We start from the raw sequence: 20,147 nt of genomic DNA on the forward strand, positions 1-20,147 counted from the left end.
GTTTTCAGCGTTTTGAACTTTCAGGCAAATAAGGAACTGGGAGCCAAACCCAGAGGCCTGACGTAGCAGGAACCTCTGCGCCTGCGCCCTGGATTTGCACCAGGGGTAGAGCCTGCGAGAAGTTTGCCCAGAGCGCGCCTGGCATTCAGTCCTCCAGCGGGGAAAGGATCTGCGCTCTGCTTCCTAGAGAGGCAGGATGTGGTCATGCAAATGGGAGGGAGGGAGGAAGACAATAGCGAAGCAAACAGGCTTGATTAATTTCCTAAGAGGAGGAGGAGGAGGAGGAAGGCTGGATCGTGGCCAATCGCGAGAGAAAGGAAGACGGGCAGCAGTGGGGGTGAGGAAGGGTCAGGAGTTTGCCTTTGGGGGGCGGAAGGAGGGGGAGAGCCTCCCCACACATCTCCCCCGGAATCCATGGGGGGCAGTCGCATGCATGCAACCTAGGGGCAACATTGGGGGCCGAACAGCTGCAGCGCTTCCATTGCACGAAGATCCTCTTTGTAGCGCCCTCTGCCCCAGGAGTGGGGGTGGGAAGAGACGCCCTGGTGCAGAGGGGACCCCCGGGTGCCGGGGCTGAGAAAGCCGGCCTACCTCGCTGGGCTGCTGTGTGAGGACAAAAGGGGAGCAGGAGCAGGTGTTCCCTCCTCCCAAACGCCTTGGAGAAGAAAGCAGATTTAAAACAAGAGTAAGCAAGCGAATAAGTAAGCAATATTTTCCCCACATCCAAACGGGGCTGTTTTATTGTCCATTCTGTCCACAGTGGGTTTCTGTGAGCCCATTTCTGCACTGCGGTAGTTCCAGGGAGGAAACACGCTTTTTGTAGAATGATAGAGTTGGGAGGGGCCTGTAAGACCATCCAGTCGAACCCCCTGCTCAGTGCTTACCCTCTCCCCCAAATGAACTTTGCCTCTTCTTGGGATCTCCTCAAACGTCCCTCCCCATTGTAGATACTCTCTCTCTCTCTCTCTCTCTCTCTCTCTCTCTCTCTCTCTCTCTCTCTCTCGCGCGCACACACACACACACACACACTAGGACAATCATCTCTTTGCCTTCCTGACCTTACAACAGCGTTGCTGCTGCTGAAGGTTCAGCCTCCCGCTTTGCACCCCAGCTGCTCACTTTAGAGAAGAGGCCAGTTTTATTTCATTATAAATTAAATGATCAGAAAGTCATTTCCTTGAGGAATTGGGAAGAGTGGCGAGGGATGACATTATTGAAAACTGGCTGTGTTTTTGTGAGCTTCGTGGAAACAGAGGAACGTGCCTTATATTGACTTGGTCCACCTAGCTCTGCACTGACTGGCAGCTGCTGTCCCGGGTTTCAAGCAGGGAGCCTTTCCCAGCCCTGCCTGGAGATGCTGCTGAGAATTGAACCCGGGACTTTTTGCATGCAAGGCAGATGTCCTTCACCTAAATGGCCGTGTTGAGAAGTTCTGCATTTGATCCTAATGTTTTGCTCTTTTGGGGAATGGGCCAAGGTAAATGCCCTTTCTGCTTACGGCGTTCACAGCCCTCCAGTCTCAAAACCAGCTGTGGGAACCCTTTCTGGGTCTGTGGGCCAGATCCTTACTGGACCCTCTCCTCAGGATCCAACTTTGACATGTGGGAGAAGCGCTTTGAGTGCTGTGAGTAATTGAAGCACACCCTGTTGCCCTTCCCCTTTCAAGCTGGACGCAGTGGTCTGTGCGGAAGAGGCCGTCTCTTGAGCAGAGGGCATGTTCTTCTTCCAGGGTCTGGTGACCTTTGAGGAGCAGGAGGAGGAGGCAGCAGCTGTGCATTTCACGGAGGAGGAGTGGATCTCCTGGATCCGGGCCAAAGCGCTCCGCACAGGGAAGCCATGGAGGAGAATTATGAGATTGGAGCCTCTTTCAGTAAGGAGACACATTTTCTTAACTGATAGATGTTGAAGGCCATTTGTGCCAATGATGCCTGGAGTGGAAACTCAGTTTCTCACTAGGGATTCTGGGAGCTGTAGTCCAAACTCCACAGTGGGAATTGCTGTTCCCTTGGAGCTTGGGAGAGTCCTCTCTCCCTCTCCCTCCCTCTGCCCAGTGTTTGCCTTTGGGGCCTAGGCACCCCTGTGCTTAGTCTGTGAGCAGGACTGGTGCCTGCCTGGATCCTAACCTCATGCATCGGAGTCGAAGTCCTTGCCAGTTCTCAAGACAGCCCTAGCGCAGTTTCTGCAAGAATGTTGCTGCATTCCGCATATTGTTGTGCGTTTCGGTTGAGGAAGATTCTCTGGAGAAGCTCTCCATATAGATGCCACTGAAGAAGACTTGCTTCAAGTCGAAATGTGTTTGGCAAATTATTTGAGATATGTTGTGCATTTTATCCTTGCATTTTATATTTCTGTATTAGTACGCCTCTGCCTTTTATTGCTGTCTTGTCATTGGGAGTGTATGTACTTCTTGTCTACAGAGCTAGCAGTTCACTCTGTGTGGTAAATTGCAGGTGCATTAGAAATTGGACATTATTGTACTCAGCCATAGACTATATTTTCCATCATTCCTTTCTACATATATTTTTCAGAATCATACCATGACTTAGACCTTCACTTTATGTGCTTTTGCCTATTTTGTCTAATTCAGCATCTGCATGGTTGGTACCAGAGATGGATTATGGGGGGTAGGGGGTGGGGGGAGAAACACTCTCTCTGACAAATTTCTCACTCCCCCACCCACCACCTCCATTGCTGGAGCCCTTTCGATATGCAAATTATAACTGAATCATAAACTGGAAGTTAAAATTAAGCTGCCGTCCCAAACATGCTTGCGTCAGAGTTGATTCCTCAAAATCAATAGGACGTTTTTCAGAGAATATGCATTTAGGAAGGGAACATTTATTTATAAGCAACACACCATCATTTCCCTTCCAGAGATCCAAACCATATACTCTGGCCCTGTTCTGTCTCTTCCCAACGCCAGCATTGATATTTGCATCATATACATTCTCAAGCTACGACACTGAAAAGCTTATGGGAGCATTTCTGGCTACACAAATATCTTGCGGTGGCTTCACTCTTAATCTGCATGGAGAAAGGTTTCCTCCAGAAGTGTAAATGTGAAGCGCAGCCCTGCTCCCTTTTGGAAGAGGAAGAGGAGGGTGAAGCTCTCAGGGCTGGTTTTCACTCTCTTTGTGGCGAGATGATGTTGTCCAAATGAAAACAGATGGGTTGGCTGAGTTCCACCCTGTCCTCCCCAACAGACAGTTCAGGTTGGGCGTCATATCCAGTGAGCGCATGTTCCCAAGTGCGAGGCTGACCCTGCTGGGACCACACGGCCCTGTCCTCTTCAGGGAGTTAACATGTCCCAAACAATCCCTCCTCTTAGCTACAAATGGCTTGACTTGGAATGGCTGAATATCTTGTGGTCAAAAGTAACTAGTCCTGTCTGTTTCCTTGGAAGAATCGGAGCTCAATTCCTGTTTGGAAGACGGAGAGGATCTTCTTATTCAGGTTCCCAAAGAGGAGGAGACCTCAGCAGGTCGGTGCTTAGCTGTGCTGTGGGGCCCCTTTTGGTCTGGGAATTGAAGCTTTTTTCTGTTCCTGAGTAATATCATCCAGGGGAGAGTCACCCATCAGGCGGTGAGTTCTCCTGGTGGACTTCGGGGATGGTTTTAAAAGGGGCTAAGGAAAATGGCTTCATCCCCAGTCTGTGTCTGTTGGAATTACTTTTTAAGATGTTTTTGTTTTAATATATTGTAAAGCCCGTTTTTAATGATGTGTTTGAGAGTGTTTTTAGTGTTTTCGTTTGCCACCCTGGGCTCCTACTGGGAGGAAGGGCGGGATATAAATCTAAATGAATAAATAAATGCATGGAAGAGAAGGCTCTCAAGGGCCACCAGTCCTGATGTTTATGGGCCACCTCCGGAATTACGGGAAGAGCAACAGGAGATGGGCTCTTGCCTTTCTTAGCTTTGAGGTTGTAGAAATGGTTTGATATGGAATCCCTGACTTTTTATGTTGTGGTTAAAAGTAACTCATCTTGTCTGTTTCCTTGAAAGAACGAGACCTCGCTTCCTGTAAGGAAGAAGGAGAAAGTTTGTTTATCCAGGTCCCCAAAGAAGAGGAGGAGGAGACCTCAGCAGGTTGGTGCTTAGCTGTGTTGTGGAGCCTCTTTTGGTCTGGGGATGGAAGCATTTTTCTGTTCCTGAGTAATGTCATCCAGGGGAGAGTCGCCCATCAGGCGGTGAGTTCTCCTGGTGGACATCTCGGATGGCTTCAAAAAGGAAGCTGGATAGATGCGTGGAAGAGAAGGCTCTCAAGGGCTATAAGTCATGATGGCTGTAGCCTTCTGACCTTGTTTTTTTTAAAGATGTTTTGTTTTAAAGGTGATTTCGTTGCTTCATCATTTTTTTGCCCCCCTGGATTCCCTTTGGAGGGAAGGACAGGATATAAATTTTATTAGTATTATTAGGACTGATTGTGGGATTCCCATACACATCGATTCAGGCCCTGTGGAGATGCAGAGCTAGATAGGCCTTTGGTTTGATCAAGCTCATCTCATGCTGTAAAGAGGAAGGTTGGCTGTCAGGTGGAAGTTCCCCTTCCGTCCACTGAGAGATTCCCCAAATTAAAATATGTGGCTTGGCTTCCAGACCCTGACAGTCTGAAGGAGACCCAGCTAGTACCGAAAGTAACTTGTGTGTTTCCTTGAAAGAGCTAGGCCTCATTTCCTGTTGGGAAAGAGGAGAAGAAGAAGATCCACTTATCCAGGGTCTCAAAGAAGAGGAGGCGGAGACATCAGCAGGTAGTGTTGTGGGGCCCTTTGTGGAACTGAAGATTCCCCACCCACCCCTCTTGTTCCTGAATAATGTCATCCAGGGCAGGCTAACCCATTAGGCTACGAGTTCTTCTCATGGTTTTTCCCTTTCCATTCCTCTGCCACCTAAAAATCTCACCACATCTCATTCCTCGGAGTTTCTCTTCATCCACAGACCTTCGGTTGTGAAGGATGAAATGGTCCCATCCCACCCAGGATTCTGGGCAGGGCTGTGGACCATTGATCTTAAGAAGAGGCGCAGTGGCTTCTCCAGCTCTTGGATTTTATTTTCTTGAAGCCCAAAGTAAAAGCGAGGCCATGCATGCTCTGCAAGAGGGTCCCCGTCTCACAGTCATGCAGCTGAGATCTTGCGAGGCTGCACCTGCCTGAAGCCAAATTCAGCATTAATTGTAAAAATGAGCCCCTCTGAACAAAAGTGGACCTTGCTTCTCATTAAGCCCTGCATCAAATGGAGCTAGAAGCTTCTCAGCACAGATATTATCTGGCAAAGCTACACCGCTCAGGTTTTGCACAGGTTTTTATATGAACCCTTTTTAAACCCAAGACACATTCTACAGCATATTTATTGGTTTATTTAAAAATGTATAGCTCACTTTTCAAGGAAGGCAATGGTAAACCACCTCTGAATACCGCTTAACGTGAAACCCTATTCATAAGTCGGGATCGAGTTGAAAGCAGTCCATTTCCATTTCCTTTTTGAGGAACTTCTTCCACACAGCAGCTGACAATTTCCAATAAAAGCCAAACTTCACAGGAAAAATAATATCTATATAGAAAGAATAAAAGACCTAATAAGGATTATAAAAACAGTAATTAAGAATTCTTGGCGGGGGGACAAAAAGCTTCCAACAAACTTGGAAAGCGTAACAATGTCTGGGTTTGTTTCACTTCAAAGGGAAGAGAACTCCAAAGAACTGGCTCCACAGTGCTCAAGGCACATGGCCCGAGTTGCATGCTGTTGGCAAGGCTTCACCCCTTTGCTCTCGTTCAAAATGTTTTGAGCGTTCAGATTTGATTTGGAATTCCCAAATACTTTGTGGTCAAAAATAACTAATCTTGCCTGATTTCCTTTTTTTTTAAAGAACCAGACCTCATTTCCTGTTGGGAAGAAGGAGAAGATCCGGTGATGCAGGAACCCAAAGAAGAGGAGGAGACCTCAGCAGGTAGATTTATTTAATTTATGTCCCGCCCTTCCTCCAGTAAGGAGCCCAGATGCTTAGCTGTGTTGTGGGACCCGTTGAGGAACTGAAGATTCTCCCCCCTCGCCCACCCCATTCCTGTGTAATATCATCCGAACAGACGGACCCATCAGGGCACAGTTTCTCCTGGCCGCTTTTCCCTCCCGTCTCTTCATCCAACATCTCACAATATTTCCCTCCTCGGAGTTTCTCTACAGCAGCAGACCTTTGGTTGTGAAGGCTGAAATGGTCCTGTGGGGCAGGAGGGTGGACTCGAGGCACTGTTCTGGGTCAGATCACTCTAGCTGTCTGTCCTTGGGGTTCAGAAAAGCAAAAAGGGACTTTGCTTTATTTTTAATCGGATTTCACAATGGAAACCAAACTCTTGGCAGGGGCTGCAGGTCCTTGGTTCAGAGGACAGGGATTTGTTTACTCCTTCAAAAGCCTCCGTGAGAAATGGAATCCCTTTGGCTCTGTAAGGACTAGTGAGAAAATTGGCCAGCTGCCAAAGCTGTTTACATTGATTGCCAGAATTTAACACACCCACGAGCCCACAAAGTTTATTTAACAAAGAAAATACAGAATAAAGGATCTCTGTTTCAAAGGGGGTGGATGGGAGAAATCCACTACAGTAGTGCCCTGCTTCTCGGTGCCCCGCTTTTTGGCATTCCGTTAATACGGCGCCAGTGGGGTGATCAGCTGGAGGGGGGCTGGAGCTCCCCGCACTCGAGCTGATCGTGCTGATCAGCTCACTACAGCTGATCTTCTCCCCTTCTGGTGCAATCAGTGGGTTAGGTTCCAAATCCTCGTACTACAGCTGATCCACTTTTCGGTGGTTTTTGCTTTCCGGTGGGGTCTGGAACCTAACATGCTATTTGAGTGAGGCCCTACTGTATATCCCAATGATTTTAAAAAGCTACCTGACTGCCAGCAATTCCCAACAATACATTTTGATGCTACAATTGCAATCCTATGTATAATTAACTTAGGAGTAAGTTCCACAAGGTTCTTTCTTCTGAGAAGTCATGCAGAAATCCAAGTTGCAAAATGGAGCACTTGTTCAACAAGGACTGTTATAAGTCTGTTGAAATGCATCCAGTATTTATTTATATAACAAAATCTATATACTGCTTACTCGACAGAAAGCCTCTAAGTGGTTCACAAAGAACAATTTAAAATATGCATTTAAACAAGGAGAAATTAAAAGAGAAATCTAACAGGTAAAGCAAACTGGGTTTAGGCTCACCTAAGCTGTTCCCTCAAAAACTTTTTTTTAAAATGTGCATGGCATTTTTATTTTTAATGTGGAGAAGGGTCACCGGCCAGAAAAGGGCTTCCCGCCTCCCCTCCCTCTCCATGTGAAGCAGATGAGCACCTTCAGCCACTTTGCTCTTTAAGGATTAACCAGTGAGGACAGACCGAAAGGGAAGAGCCCAAAGGATGGACTTCCCCTTCCCGCCCCACCTCTCTGCAAGAAATGCAGGGGGAGCCTCAAAACAAAGGTATGCAATTGGGGCAGAGGGGAGGGTGGGTGAGGGCGAGGGCGCCCCTGAAGCACCCCTCCCAGCAGACCCTCCAGATCGGAGGCTGCAGCTCTGCCCCGTCCCGTCTGCCTCTCCCCTGAGATCAGCTGTGATAGTTGAATAGTGAGGCTCTTCTTTCAGTGCCTTCATTGTGCCTGTTGCACTGTGTGTATTTCTGTGTGCTTAATTTCGTTTAAAGCAACACAACAGCAGCATAGTAACAGCAGATGTTGAAATGCTTCCGGACCATTTTCAAGGGAAGCCCCACGTAGAGCGCATTACAGTAGTCTAGGCAAGAGGAGACCAGGGCATGTACCACCGATGAGAGCAGATGATTGGGAAGGTAGGGGCATAGCCTCCGTATCAGATGCAGTTAATACAGTGTTGCCCGGCTCACAGCCGAAACTTGAGCTTCCATAGACACTTGGGAGTCAAGAATGACCCCGAGGCTACAGACCTGGTCTTTTAGGGGCAATTGTACCCCATTGAGGACCAGGTCCAAATCCCCTAACCTTCCCTTGTCTCCCACAAACAGTACCTCGGTTTTGTCAGCGTGGGAGTTGTGGTCCAACAACATCTGCAGGCACACTGGTTGGGAAAGGCTGGTCTAGATAGTCCGATTCGTCCAGGAAAACTTGGAGCTGAGCAGCCACTACCCTCTCAATCACCTTGCCCAGAAAGGGGAGAGTAGAGACTGGGCGGAAGTTGTTAAGATCCGCAGGGTCTAACGAAGGCTTTTTTTGCAAAGGTCTTATCACAGCCTTCTTCAACAATGTTGGCATAGAACCTTCCCTTAAGCAGTGGCGTCACTAGGGAGGGTGCGGGGGGGTGGACCGCACCAGGTGACACCTTCAGAGGGAGGTTATTCTCAGCTTTAATTTAAAAAAAAATTAAGTTTCTAGGTGGTCCGGTTCTCGAGATATACATAAAAACGTCAGCCCACCCATTAAATCTTTTTTAAACTACTGTATAGCAGTTTGTAGCTTTAACCCCGCCCATTCAGGATTGCAGCCAATCAGTGAAGTGTTTGTTTGACCCGTGGCAGTGTTTAGTAAACCTCATTGCAAAGCCAGAAAATGGTCCCCCCCCGTTTATTTGAAAATCTCATAAATTGGGTAAGTATATATATTTCAGTTTTTTCCCCTCTTGTGTGTAGGAGTCAGATCCTGGGCAGTGTTTTGAAAACCTTCGCAATACCTGCTTTTGTGGGGGTAAAAGCATTGCTAATCCCATATCTCCAGAGTAAATTCCACTGAATTCAATAGGATTTACTTTTGAGTAGACAAGGTTATGAATGTGCTGAAAATCAATGGGACTTTGGAGTGAATGTAAAAAAGAATTGTATTTGTGTTCTCTTTCTGTCCCCCCCTCCTCCAGTCCTATTTTAAAGCAAGTAGGCAGGGCTTACGTAGGTATTACAGTTTTTATTCTGTACGAAACGAATACTGATTTTTTTAGAACTAATACTGATTTTTCTGCAATGACCAACTGGTTTGACAACAAACTATTATATGGGCTGTATGTATTTATACATCTGCAGTGTGTGTGTAGTCTTTCCAACAACCCTGTGAGGTAGGGTTGGAAACCAAGGTAGCTCACAACAAGAAATAAAGCCATTTAAAACCCAATAACATAAAGCTAGAATAAACAGTTGGAAAACAGCCTAAAGAGGCATGATTCTGAATTTTGGGTTGGGTGAATGAAGTTTATTTATTTTTATTTGATTTATATCCCGCCCTTCCTCCCAGTAGGAGCTCAGGGCAGCAAACAAAAGCACTAAAAGCACTTTAAAACATCATAAAAACAGACTTTAAAATATATTAAAACATCTTTGAAAATATTTTTTAAAAGCTTTAAAAAAACATCTTTTTTTTTAAAAAAAGAAAAGGCTTAAAAACACATTAAAAAGCAATTCCAACCCAGACTCAGTCTTGGATAAGGTCTCAACTGAAAAGAACAAGTTGAAAGAACAAGTTCCTTATCACTTGAGGCTGTAGTTCTCTGCACACTTCCCAGTTTGAGTAAGCCCCATTGAATACATTGGGATTTGCTTCTGAGTAAAGAAACATTGGATTGCACTCTAAATATATTTAAAGATTGTGTAATTCATAAACATATTTGAGAGTCATGTTTATATAAATATTTCTTCATACTGTGTCCCAATAAGTATTTGATTTCACACGATGGTTGTAGATGATTTTTTCCTCTACATTTTAAGTGTGCCCTTCTTCCTGGGGGTGGTTGTGGTTCTCCATTGTTTTCATCCTGAGGGGAGGATAGGCTGAGAGATGGTGAGTAGCACATTTCAGGTCTCTTCACCTCCCCCCCTTTTTAATTTGTATTTATTTTATATTTCTCCAATATCTTCCCCTGGCTGTTTTTATGTATTTAAAATATTTTCAGATTAAATCAATAGGAAATCATAATTGTGAACCTCCCTAAAAGCAATTTACCTTTCCTTATGTTTGGCAAAGTGATGGTTCAGGTGTGTATCCAACTTTGATGTGCTTATGGAAGGGGTGTGCAAGTAGTGCCCCCCCCAAGTGTGGAGGCTTGGACAAACATTGTGTTATGGAAAACCAAAGTCTGTGTGAAAGTACATATTTGGAAATGCCATCAGTGTAATCCTAAACACACTTAATAAATAATATCGAACTTGCACATCACAAAATATATTATGGTCATGTCCATAAGCACCAGGAGGGTAGTCACCCAGGGGGTCTTAGTCCCTCTGCTTTTTTGGGAGCAGGGTCCCTATGTCTCCAAGCATCCTACAGTCAGCATGAAAAGGGAGTGCGTTAGTCACTGAAAAGAGACTTCTAATATGCTTGCTTGCCTTTCCTGCTGAAAGGAGGTGAGTCAGCCACTGAGAAGACTCTTCTCAGTTGCTAAAGCTCTCCACTTTCATGCTGATTGGCTCCTAGAGATGTTTGTTGTTGTGAGAGAATGCATTAACAAAGATCTCATTCTTAATCCAGGAGCAAAAAAGAGTGTACGTGGCTGTAACTATCATGAAGGGACCCTGCAGCTCTGAATTTTCTACTAAACAACTGATAAATACCTATGTAACTTTGTGTCTGGAGACTTATTATTAAGAATCACTTTCCATAATTGTAAGGAGGTGTGTCCACACGCATGCATCCCAGGTACCTAAATGAGGGGTGGGAGCAGCATAGGGACATGAGCAGGTGTCTTATTCCAGGGGTTTCCAAACCTTTGTTCTACATAGACCACTTGAAAATTGCTGAGGGTCTGAAAGTATCTGAAAATTTATTATGGGCATATGCAAGATAATTAACTCCCATTAGTGATAAGAGCAAGAATTTGGGCTGTGCGTATGATATTGTAATTTAAAGGTGTAATTTTAATTTTGCTAGTTGTTTATGTCACTACTATTGCCATTACATTCAGTGATATACGGGAATTACGATTTGCGAGTAACATTGGTACAAAAGACATTACTAAGGATTCTGTATGGTCTGGTACGGGAGGAGGTCCATGGGGGTGACACCATGAGTTACCGCACTGGGTGACACCAACCCTAGTGACCTCACTGCTGCTAGGCAGACACAAACTGCAAAGGCTGATTCCTCTGGAGAGGGAGGAGAAAATGTCTGGGTGGCGGGTGGGGGCATAAGGAGATCCCGGTCTCTGGAGTTGTGGGCGGGAAGCGTGAGCAGCGTAGCTGGGATTGGAGGAACTGAAGGCAGCCGAAGTTTCCCAGCTCCATTGATAAGCACTCTTTGAGTACGATTCTGGAGCCAACTGTGCTTTTCCTTGCCCCTTTTGAGTGTTGATATGAAGGAACTATTTTGCTGCTGTAAGTGTGCACCTCTTTTATTCTTTCAATAAGTGATTTCTATTGACCAGTGTGCGTTCATTCAGGAGAGGGTTGGCTTTGAACCGGTACCTTGGTCACTGACCACAACTAACCATGTGTGTGTCCTGCCACATTGGTCCAGATGATATTAGAGACAGCCCCATGGTTGTGATGGCAGCTGTGAAGCCCTGAGCTGGACCTGTGAGTCTAACCTCAGCATGTATGTTGAAGTCACCCAAGACCATCACCCTGGGGAACCGCAACACCAACGCCAAGACCAGCTCCACCAGCTCAGGGCGGCCGGTACACCACCAGAATCCCCACTCTGTCTCCCTGACCCAATGCCAGGCACACACACTCACTGCTGGAGGTGTTAGGGACAGGGTACCTGGCAGGGGAGATAGATTCCCTGCAGACAATTATTATTATTAATATTTATTAGTCACTTTTTCCAAAATGGAACTCAAAGCAACTTACAAAAAAAGACAATTGTGCTCAAAATGGCTTATAAAAGCAAACAACAATTACAAAAACAGTTTCATAATAAAACAATAACAGATGTCACAGCAAACACAAAACCCTTTTCAATACTAGAAGTATAACATGACATTCTTTAGCAGGCCACATTGTACCTCTTGGCAATATGGCAAAAATAACAGGAAGTTAAGACCGTTTCAGCTTTGCTCCTAGAAACACACAGTCTCACTCCTGCAGCCACTTCTTGCAAGCCCTCCAAAGGCCGGAGGTAGTGGGGTAGCTCGAAACGCCGCATTCATGGTTTTATGCACGGTAGCTCAGACAAGTCCCATCATCTTCCAGAGAACTTGCCACGTTGATAAGATTGCAACCTCAACCCCCTTCTTAATACCGCTGTTAAAGGCGCGGGGGTGGAGAATACGGCTTTTGCAGGGGCTTGTTTCCGTTGGCTCCGTACTTCTGCCAGAGCCACCGCTCTTGGCTGCTGTGACGGCGGCCCAGGCTCTCCCTGGGTCTCAGCGGCATCATGGCTGAGGGCGCAGTAGTAGGGCTGTGTAAGTGCGCAAGCTGGGTCAGGGGAAGCAGCATCACGGGGGCGACAGCCTGACTGACTACAGCCCCATTTTCACCCCCATTTTAAAATCTAAGCTGAAGGACCAAGGACAAAAGCAGGGGCTGGGTGAAGACCACCAGTTCCTTCACTGCAGCAGTTCTCCCCTCACAACAAGAGGAGACCCTTATGCCAATCCTAGGAGTTTGTGCTCATGCCAAGATTAGACACCGTGTCCTGCTGTCTTCATCCTTAAATGGCTCCCACTGTGGGGAGCAAATAAAAATCACTGGTAGCTTGCTGAGCTGCTGGGAGGGATGTTCTGCTGTTCTGAACATGAGAGGCCCTTCATAGGTCGACTTCAAGGCCTCAAATTGTGCAACATTTCCAAGCATCATCTCAGTTATAGATGCACGCAACAGCAGGAGTTCAGAGTTATCCACCATTTATCCCATAAAATCTTTGTTCAAATAAAAATGTTTTAAAACTCCAAAGAGAATGCATGCTGAGATGGTGACAATTGCGACCCCACCTCCCCGTCCCCTGGATCTAGGCTGCTGGGGTGCCACAAAACCTGGTGGGCAGAGCTGGGAGAGACGTACTCCGCCTTGGTCATTTAGACAGGTATCGGTAATACAAGCAAGGTCAGCGCATTCATCCAGGATTAAGTCCTGAATGAAAGTGGTTTCCTTAGTCACTGACCTTGCATTCATCAGCAGGACAGTAAGATCCAGGGAGTTCCCAGCATAGCTACCAGTGTCCGGAGGGTTGGAAGGGGGACCGGAAGGGATGCAAGCATGAACGTGTCTTACATCCCTTCCCCTGAAATGGCCAGTCCGCCTCCCACTGCAATTATGTCCCCTGCCCAATAGTACTTCAATGGCAGGCCCCCGCCTACTCCTACCGCGGCACATGTTGAAAGAAACCTGACACTGAAGTGGGGGGATCCTTGGCTAGATCTGATGGCGAACCAATCGGTTTCTCCATATTCTGACCCTACAGTAGCCTCTCGTGCAGAGTATAGGTTGCACATCAGGACAATCAGATGCTGTGGCACCCCCATTTCTTTTAAAGCATTCCATAGTTTTTCATAATCTACACAGTCAAAGGCTTTGCTATAATCTATAAAGCACAGTGTGATTTCCTTCTGAAATTCCTTGCTCCGTTCCATTATCCAATGTATGTTTGCAATACGATCTGTGGTACCTCTTCCCTTTGTAAAACCAGCTTGGACATCTGGCACTTCTCTCTCCATACATGGTATAAGAGCCTTTACTTTACTTCCATGGCATATTAAGGCTATAGTTCAGAAATTACTGCATTCCCTGGGATCCCCTTTCTTTGGAGTTGGGATATATCTTGAACGCTTCCAGTCTGTGGGCCATTGTTTAGTTTTCCATATTGGTTGCCTGGGGATTTTTTCATAGAGTTCTTCAGTGTATTGCTTCCATCTTCCTTTTATTTTATCTCAGTCTGTCAGTTTGTTCCCCTGTTGATGATTCAACATCCCTATTTTTGGTCTAAATTGTTCTTTAATTTCTTCCTGTACTTCTTCATAAAATCTCTCAATTTCCTCTTCTTCTGTGTTTGCAATTGGAGATGGACTTAGATGATAGTTATGTTGATAGGTTTCCCATTAAATCTCATTGATATCACTCACTCAGACTGTGCATTATAGCTCCTAATTGCTTTTGCTACGTCACTTCTCACTATTAGAGCAACCCTGTTTCTTCTTAATTTCTCATTTCCTGCATAAAATATTTTGTAGTTGCCTGATTGGAAATGTCCCCTTCCTGTCCATTTTAATTCACTCACACCAACTATTGTAATGTTGATGCGTCCATTTCTTGCTTGACAATTTCTAACTTTCCCTGGTTCATGCTTCTCACATTCCATGTTCCTGTTGTGTGCGTCATGCAACTCCAGACTCTCCTTTCGCATCTGTGAGCATCAGCCTCTGGGCTTCCTTTGGGCTTTGACCCAGCTGCGTCATTAGTCACAGCGCTACTCGTACTTGTCCTTTGTTCTTCCCCAGTAGCTCACAGAGTGCCATCTGTCCTGGGAGTAGAATCTTCCAGCACTATCTCATTGTGCAGCTAACAGGGGGCTAATATTTTGGGAGGGAGGGGATGCAAACTGCCTTCTGGGCAGTGGAAATGGCCATGTTCCTGTCAGACAGGATCCATCCTAGGTTTGTACATTCCAGCTGTGCATAAGTACTGGGCTGTCCACCTTAAATGGAGGAATAAGAGAGCAGATTTTCATTAGAATTCTCTCTGTGTGTGTCTCTTTTCACAACCTGTTACCAAGCAACTACTGCTAAACTAACTCCGTACAAGGCCTCAAGCTTTGACAGGTAAACTCTGATATCAACAGAGCTCCCAGAAATATGTGTTCATAAATAGGAATCATAATATATTCACAGGATTTCTCCACAGCATTTTATCTCCTTTCCTTTCCTTTCCATCAGGACACATGTGGGGGGTCAAGGCTGAGGGAGAACCATCTGAAGTATCACTGGGAAAAGCTGAGGAGCAGATGCAGGAGCAGAAACTGAGGAGTCAAGATGGAGCAAAGAGACAAGAGGAGCGACAGACGCACACAGGGGACAAACCTCATTCATGCTTGGAGTGTGGAAAGAGCTTTAGTGACAATAGCAACTTTATGTCGCATCAAAGAATTCACACATGGGAAGAACCTCATACATGCTTGGAGTGTGGAAAGAGCTTCAGTCAGAGTGGCCAACTTACTTCGCATCAAAGATGTCACACCGGGGATAAACCTTATAAATGCTTGGAGTGTGGAAAGAGCTTCAGGTGGAGTAGCACCCTTACTTCGCATCAAAGAACCCACACAGGGGACAAACCTTATAAATGCTTGGAGTGTGGAAAGACCTTCAGTCAGAGTGGCCAACTTACTTCGCATCAAAAATGTCACACTGGAGATAAACCTTATAAATGCTTGGAGTGTGGCAAGAGCTTCAGGTGGAGTAGCAACCTTACTTCGCATCAAAGAACTCACACAGGGGACAAACCTTATCAATGCGTGGAGTGTGGAAAAAGCTTCAGTGAGAGATGTGCCCTTATGGTGCATCAAAGAACCCACACAGGGGACAAACCTTATAAATGTGTGGAGTGTGGAAAGAGCTTCAGTCGGAGTGACCACCTTACTTCGCATCACAGAACTCACACAGGGGACAAACCTTATAAATGCTTGGAGTGTGGAAAGAGCTTCAGTCGGAGTGACAGCCTTACTTCGCATCAAAGATGTCACACTGGCGACAAACCTTATAAATGCTTGGAGTGTGGAAAGAGCTTCAGGTGGAGTAGCCACCTTACTTCGCATCAAAGAACTCACACAGGAGACAAACGTTATAAATGCTTGGAGTGTGGAAAGACCTTCAGTCAGAGTGGCCACCTTACTTTGCATCAAAGATGTCACACCGGGGATAAACCTTATAAATGCTTGGAGTGTGGAAAGAGCTTCAGGTGGAGTAGCAACCTTACTTCGCATCAAAGAACTCACACAGGGGACAAACCTTATCAATGCGTGGAGTGTGGAAAAAGCTTCAGTGAGAGATGCGCCCTTATGGTGCATCAAAGAACTCACACAGGGGACAAACCTTATCAATGCGTGGAGTGTGGAAAAAGCTTCAGTCAGAGTGGCCAACTTACTTCGCATCAAAGATGTCACACTGGCGACAAACCTTATAAATGCTTGGAGTGTGGCAAGAGCTTCAGTCGGAGTGACCAACTTACTTCGCATCAAAGATGTCACACTGGCGACAAACCTTATAAATGCTTGGAGTGTGGAAAGGGCTTCAGTAACAATAGGAATGTTACTTTGCATCAAAGAATTCACACAGGGGACAAATCTTATAAATGCTTGGAGTGTGGAAAGGGCTTCAGTCGGAGTTACCACCTTACAGTGCATCAAAGAACTCACACAGGTGACAAACCTCATAAATGCTTGGAGTGTGGAAAGACCTTCAGTCAGAGTAGCCACCTTACTTGTCATCAAAGAACTCACATCGGCGATAAACCTTATAAATGCTTGGAGTGTGGAAAGGGCTTCAGTAACAATAGGAATGTTACTTTGCATCAAAGAATTCACACAGGGGACAAACCTTATAAATGCTTGGAGTGTGGCAAGAGCTTTAATTACAGTAGCACCCTTACTTCTCATCAAAAATGTCACACCGGGGACAAACCTTATAAATGCTTGGAGTGTGGAAAGAGCTTCAGGTGGAGTAGCAGCCTTACTTCACATCAAAGAACTCACAGAGGGAACAAACCTCATAAATGCTTGGAGTGTGGAAAGAGCTTCAGGTGGAGTAGCAACCTTATGGTGCATCAAAGAACTCACACAGGTGACAAACCTTATAAATGCTTGGAGTGTGGAAAGAACTTCAGTTACAGTAGCACCCTTACTTCTCATCAAAAATGTCACACAGGGGACAAACCTTATAAATGCTTGGAGTGTGGAAAGAACTTCAGTCAGAGTAGCCACCTTACTTCTCATCAAAGAACTCACACTGGTGACAAACCTCATAAATGCTTGGAGTGTGGAAAGACCTTCAGTCAGAGTGGCCAACTTACTTCGCATCAAAGATGTCACACCGGGGATAAACCTTATAAATGCTTGGAGTGTGGAAAGAGCTTCAGGTGGAGTAGCAACCTTACTTTGCATCAAAGAACTCACACAGGTGACAAACCTTATAAATGCTTGGAGTGTGGAAAGAACTTCAGTCAGAGTAGCCACCTTACTTCTCATCAAAGAACTCACACAGGTGACAAACCTCATAAATGCTTGGAGTGTGGAAAGACCTTCAGTCAGAGTAGCCACCTTACTTCTCATCAAAGAACTCACACTGGCGACAAACCTTATAAATGCTTGGAGTGTGGAAAGAGCTTCAGTAACAATAGGAATGTTACTTTGCATCAAAGAATTCACACGGGACAAACCTTATAAATGCTTGGAGTGTGGAAAGAGCTTCAGTGACAGTAGCACCCTTACTTCACATCAAAGAACTCACAGAGGGAACAAACCTTATAAATGCTTGGAGTTGTCATGGCCCCGTCAGAGGACTCCTCAGATGAGGACGACTTGGGAGTAACAGCAGCAGACCCAGAAGCAGCAGACCCAGAAGGAGACACGGAGGAGACTCCTGAGAATCCAGCTCCTTCTCCCCCTCAGCTGCAGAGCACCCCAGATACAGCAAAGGCCCTGCAGCCAGACGCAGACAGTGAACAGGATTCTCCTCCCTCACCTGCAGAACGTAGACAGCAGAAGGTGAGGCAGAAGAGAGGCAGGCCTGTCCCCTTAAGGCCAAAACGCTGAGGGCTCACACCTGCTGTCAAACCTGCTTCTTATGAGGCACACCTTCACGTCGGCTTGTTGCTGACTGCAGTGTCAGGCGTGGCTTCGTGTATTCCTAGTTTCCTTGCAACCTCTTTTGGACTGACCCCTTGGCACTTGATCCCGGACCTCTACTGACCTCGCTTCTGGAGTCCTGACTCGGCAAGTACGCTTCGGACAGGCCTGGCCCTTATCAGCTTCCCTCCTCCTAGACCTGGCAGATTTACGGCCAGACTGCCGGCTAAGGGCTTTGCTTACCTGCCAACCACCCAGGAATTTCCAGCCCCCACCAGCACTGCTGACGCAGTGTAGAGCTGACAGGAGTGTGGAAAAAGCTTCAGTCAAAGTAGCCATCTTATGGTGCATCAAAGAACTCACACAGGACAAACCTTATCAGTGCTTGGAGTGTGGAAAGAGCTTCTTTTAGAATAGCAATCTTACTTCGCATCACAAAACTCACACTGGGGACAAACCTTATCAATGCTTCGAGTGTGGAAAAAGCTTCAGATGGAGTAGCGCCCTTACTTCGCATCAAAGAATTCACACAGGGGACAAACCTCATAAATGCTTGGAGTGTGGAAAGCGCTTCAGTGAGCGATGTGCCCTTACTTTGCATCACAGAACTCATACAGGGGACACACGTTATCAATGTTTGGAGTGTGGAAAGAGCTTTTGTCAGAGTGGCCAGCTTGCTTCGCATCACAAAACTCACACCGGGGACAAACAATTCTAACACAGGCTGGGAAAGGTCTCAACCTGAAAGGCTTGTTGAAAGAGGAAAGTCTTCAAAAGGCATCAAAAAGATAGCAGAGATGGCGCCTGTCTAATATTTAAGCGGAGGGAATTCCACAGGGTAGGTGCCGCTACACTAAACGTCCATTTCCTATATTGTGCAGAACAAACCACCTCGGCCTCCATTGCGTCTGCTGGGAGCTGTCCAGCGGAACTGTTTCGAGTGGTTAGGGGGCTTTTAAGTTCCAGCCCCCGTGAGGGTAATTCTGACCACTCAGCAGACCGCTGTCAAGAATTTGCACGGCACTTTGCGGACAAAGTCGCTCAGATTCGCTGTGACTTGGACGCTAAAATGGATACAGTCTCTGAGGATGTAACTTCGGCGTCTGTTTGTCCAATTAAAATGGATTCTTTTCAACTTGTTTTGCCTGAGGATGTGGACAAGATCCTTGGTGTGTACTGGACCCTTGCCCTTCCTGGCTCATTAGAAGTACCAGAGGGGGACTGGTCGATTGGGTCAGGGGAGTAGTTAATGCCTCTCTACAACAAGGCAGAATTCCATCATGCTTAAAGGAGGCAGTTATAAGACCACTGCTGAAAAAGCCCTCCCTGGATCCCTCTTTACTAGGTAACTACCGGCCAGTCTCCAATATTCCATTTTTAAGCAAGATAATAGAGCGTGTGGTGGTCGCCCAACTCCAGAGATTCCTGGATGATACGGATTATCTGGATCCATTTCAATCTGGTTTCAGGCCTGGCTATGGGACAGAGACGGCTTTGGTCGCCTTGGTGGATGACCTACGCTGAGAACTGGACAGGGGGAGTGTGTCTCTGCTGGTTCTTCTGGACCTCTCAGCGGCTTTCGATACGATCGATCATGGTATCCTTCTGGGCCGCCTTGCCGAGATGGGACTTGGGGGCACAGTGTTACAGTGGCTCCAGTCCTTCCTGGAGGACCGAACCCAGAAGTGGTACTGGGGGACTCCTGCTCGACCCCCTGGTCATTGACCTATGGGGTGCCTGCAGGGTTCCGTTTTGTCCCCCATGTTATTTAACATCTATATGACACCGCTGGGAAAGGTTGTCCGGGGTTTGGGGGTTCGGTGCCATCAGTATGCTGATGACACTCAACTCTATTTCTCTCTTCCACCTGAAGCCAAGGAAGCCGTACAGACCCTAAACCAGTGTCTGGCATCAGTGATGGACTGGATGAGGGCAAACAAGTTGAGATTAAATCCTGACAAAACAGAGGTACTCCTGGTCAGTCGGAGGGCAGATCAGGGAATAGGGATTCAACCGGTGCTGGATGGGGTCTCACTCCCCCTGAAGTCTCAGGTTCGCAGTTTGGGTGTACTCCTGGACTCAGCTTTGAATTTGGAGGCCCAGATTGCTGCTGTATCCAGGAGCGCATTTGCCTAATTAAAACTGGTGCGCCAGCTGCACCCGTTCCTGGAGCTACCTGATCTGACTAGAGTGATGCATGCCTTGGTTACATCCCACTTAGAATACTTTAATGCGCTCTACATGGGGCTGCCTTTGAAGACTGTTCGGAAACTTAAATTGGTACAAAGAGCTGCAGCCAGAGTGCTAACCGGGGCTGGTTACAGGGACCATACAACTCCCCTGTTACTGTTGGCGTGTGCGTGTATAGATCATACAAGGATGGAATCCAAGAGTCGCATAGAACAGGAATAAGCCAGGCCAGGCAAGTTTCTTGTAAGAGTCTTTA

The 20,147-nt window shown here is 46.5% G+C and overlaps 1 protein-coding gene across 5 annotated transcripts; it reads left to right on the forward strand.

Annotated features, from left to right (window-relative positions):
* The first annotated feature begins 223 nt into the window (after window positions 1–223).
* Window positions 224–19,725, forward strand: LOC133381896 (zinc finger protein 850-like). 5 transcript variants are annotated; one of them, XM_061621461.1, is made up of 8 exons: window positions 224–337; window positions 1,478–1,624; window positions 1,730–1,870; window positions 3,404–3,481; window positions 4,002–4,085; window positions 4,658–4,747; window positions 5,863–5,943; window positions 14,799–19,725. In XM_061621461.1, the coding sequence occupies exons 3-8, from the start codon at window positions 1,837–1,839 to the stop codon at window positions 17,297–17,299; spliced, it is 2,868 nt and encodes a 955-aa protein (XP_061477445.1). In that variant the 5' UTR covers window positions 224–337; window positions 1,478–1,624; window positions 1,730–1,836; the 3' UTR covers window positions 17,300–19,725. The 5 variants fall into 5 exon arrangements, with proteins under 5 accessions (XP_061477445.1, XP_061477443.1, XP_061477446.1 ...); XM_061621459.1 differs by having other exon boundaries at window positions 1,510–1,624; XM_061621462.1 differs by lacking the exon at window positions 1,478–1,624 and having other exon boundaries at window positions 1,667–1,870.
* Window positions 19,726–20,147: the final 422 nt, after the last annotated feature.

The sequence above is a fragment of the Rhineura floridana genome, chromosome 3 (genome assembly GCF_030035675.1).
Source record: "Rhineura floridana isolate rRhiFlo1 chromosome 3, rRhiFlo1.hap2, whole genome shotgun sequence".
Taxonomy (NCBI): domain Eukaryota; kingdom Metazoa; phylum Chordata; class Lepidosauria; order Squamata; family Rhineuridae; genus Rhineura; species Rhineura floridana.

Excerpts from the sequence above, each read along its gene's own strand:
- LOC133381896 (XM_061621461.1), top strand. The coding sequence starts at position 1,837 with ATGGAGGAGAATTATGAGATTGGAGCCTCTTTCA. Across the intron at positions 4,086-4,657 it reads GGAGGAGGAGACCTCAGCAG|AGCTAGGCCTCATTTCCTGT; the intron begins GTTGGTGCTTAG and ends TTTCCTTGAAAG. Across the intron at positions 4,748-5,862 it reads GGAGGCGGAGACATCAGCAG|AACCAGACCTCATTTCCTGT; the intron begins GTAGTGTTGTGG and ends TTTTTTTTAAAG.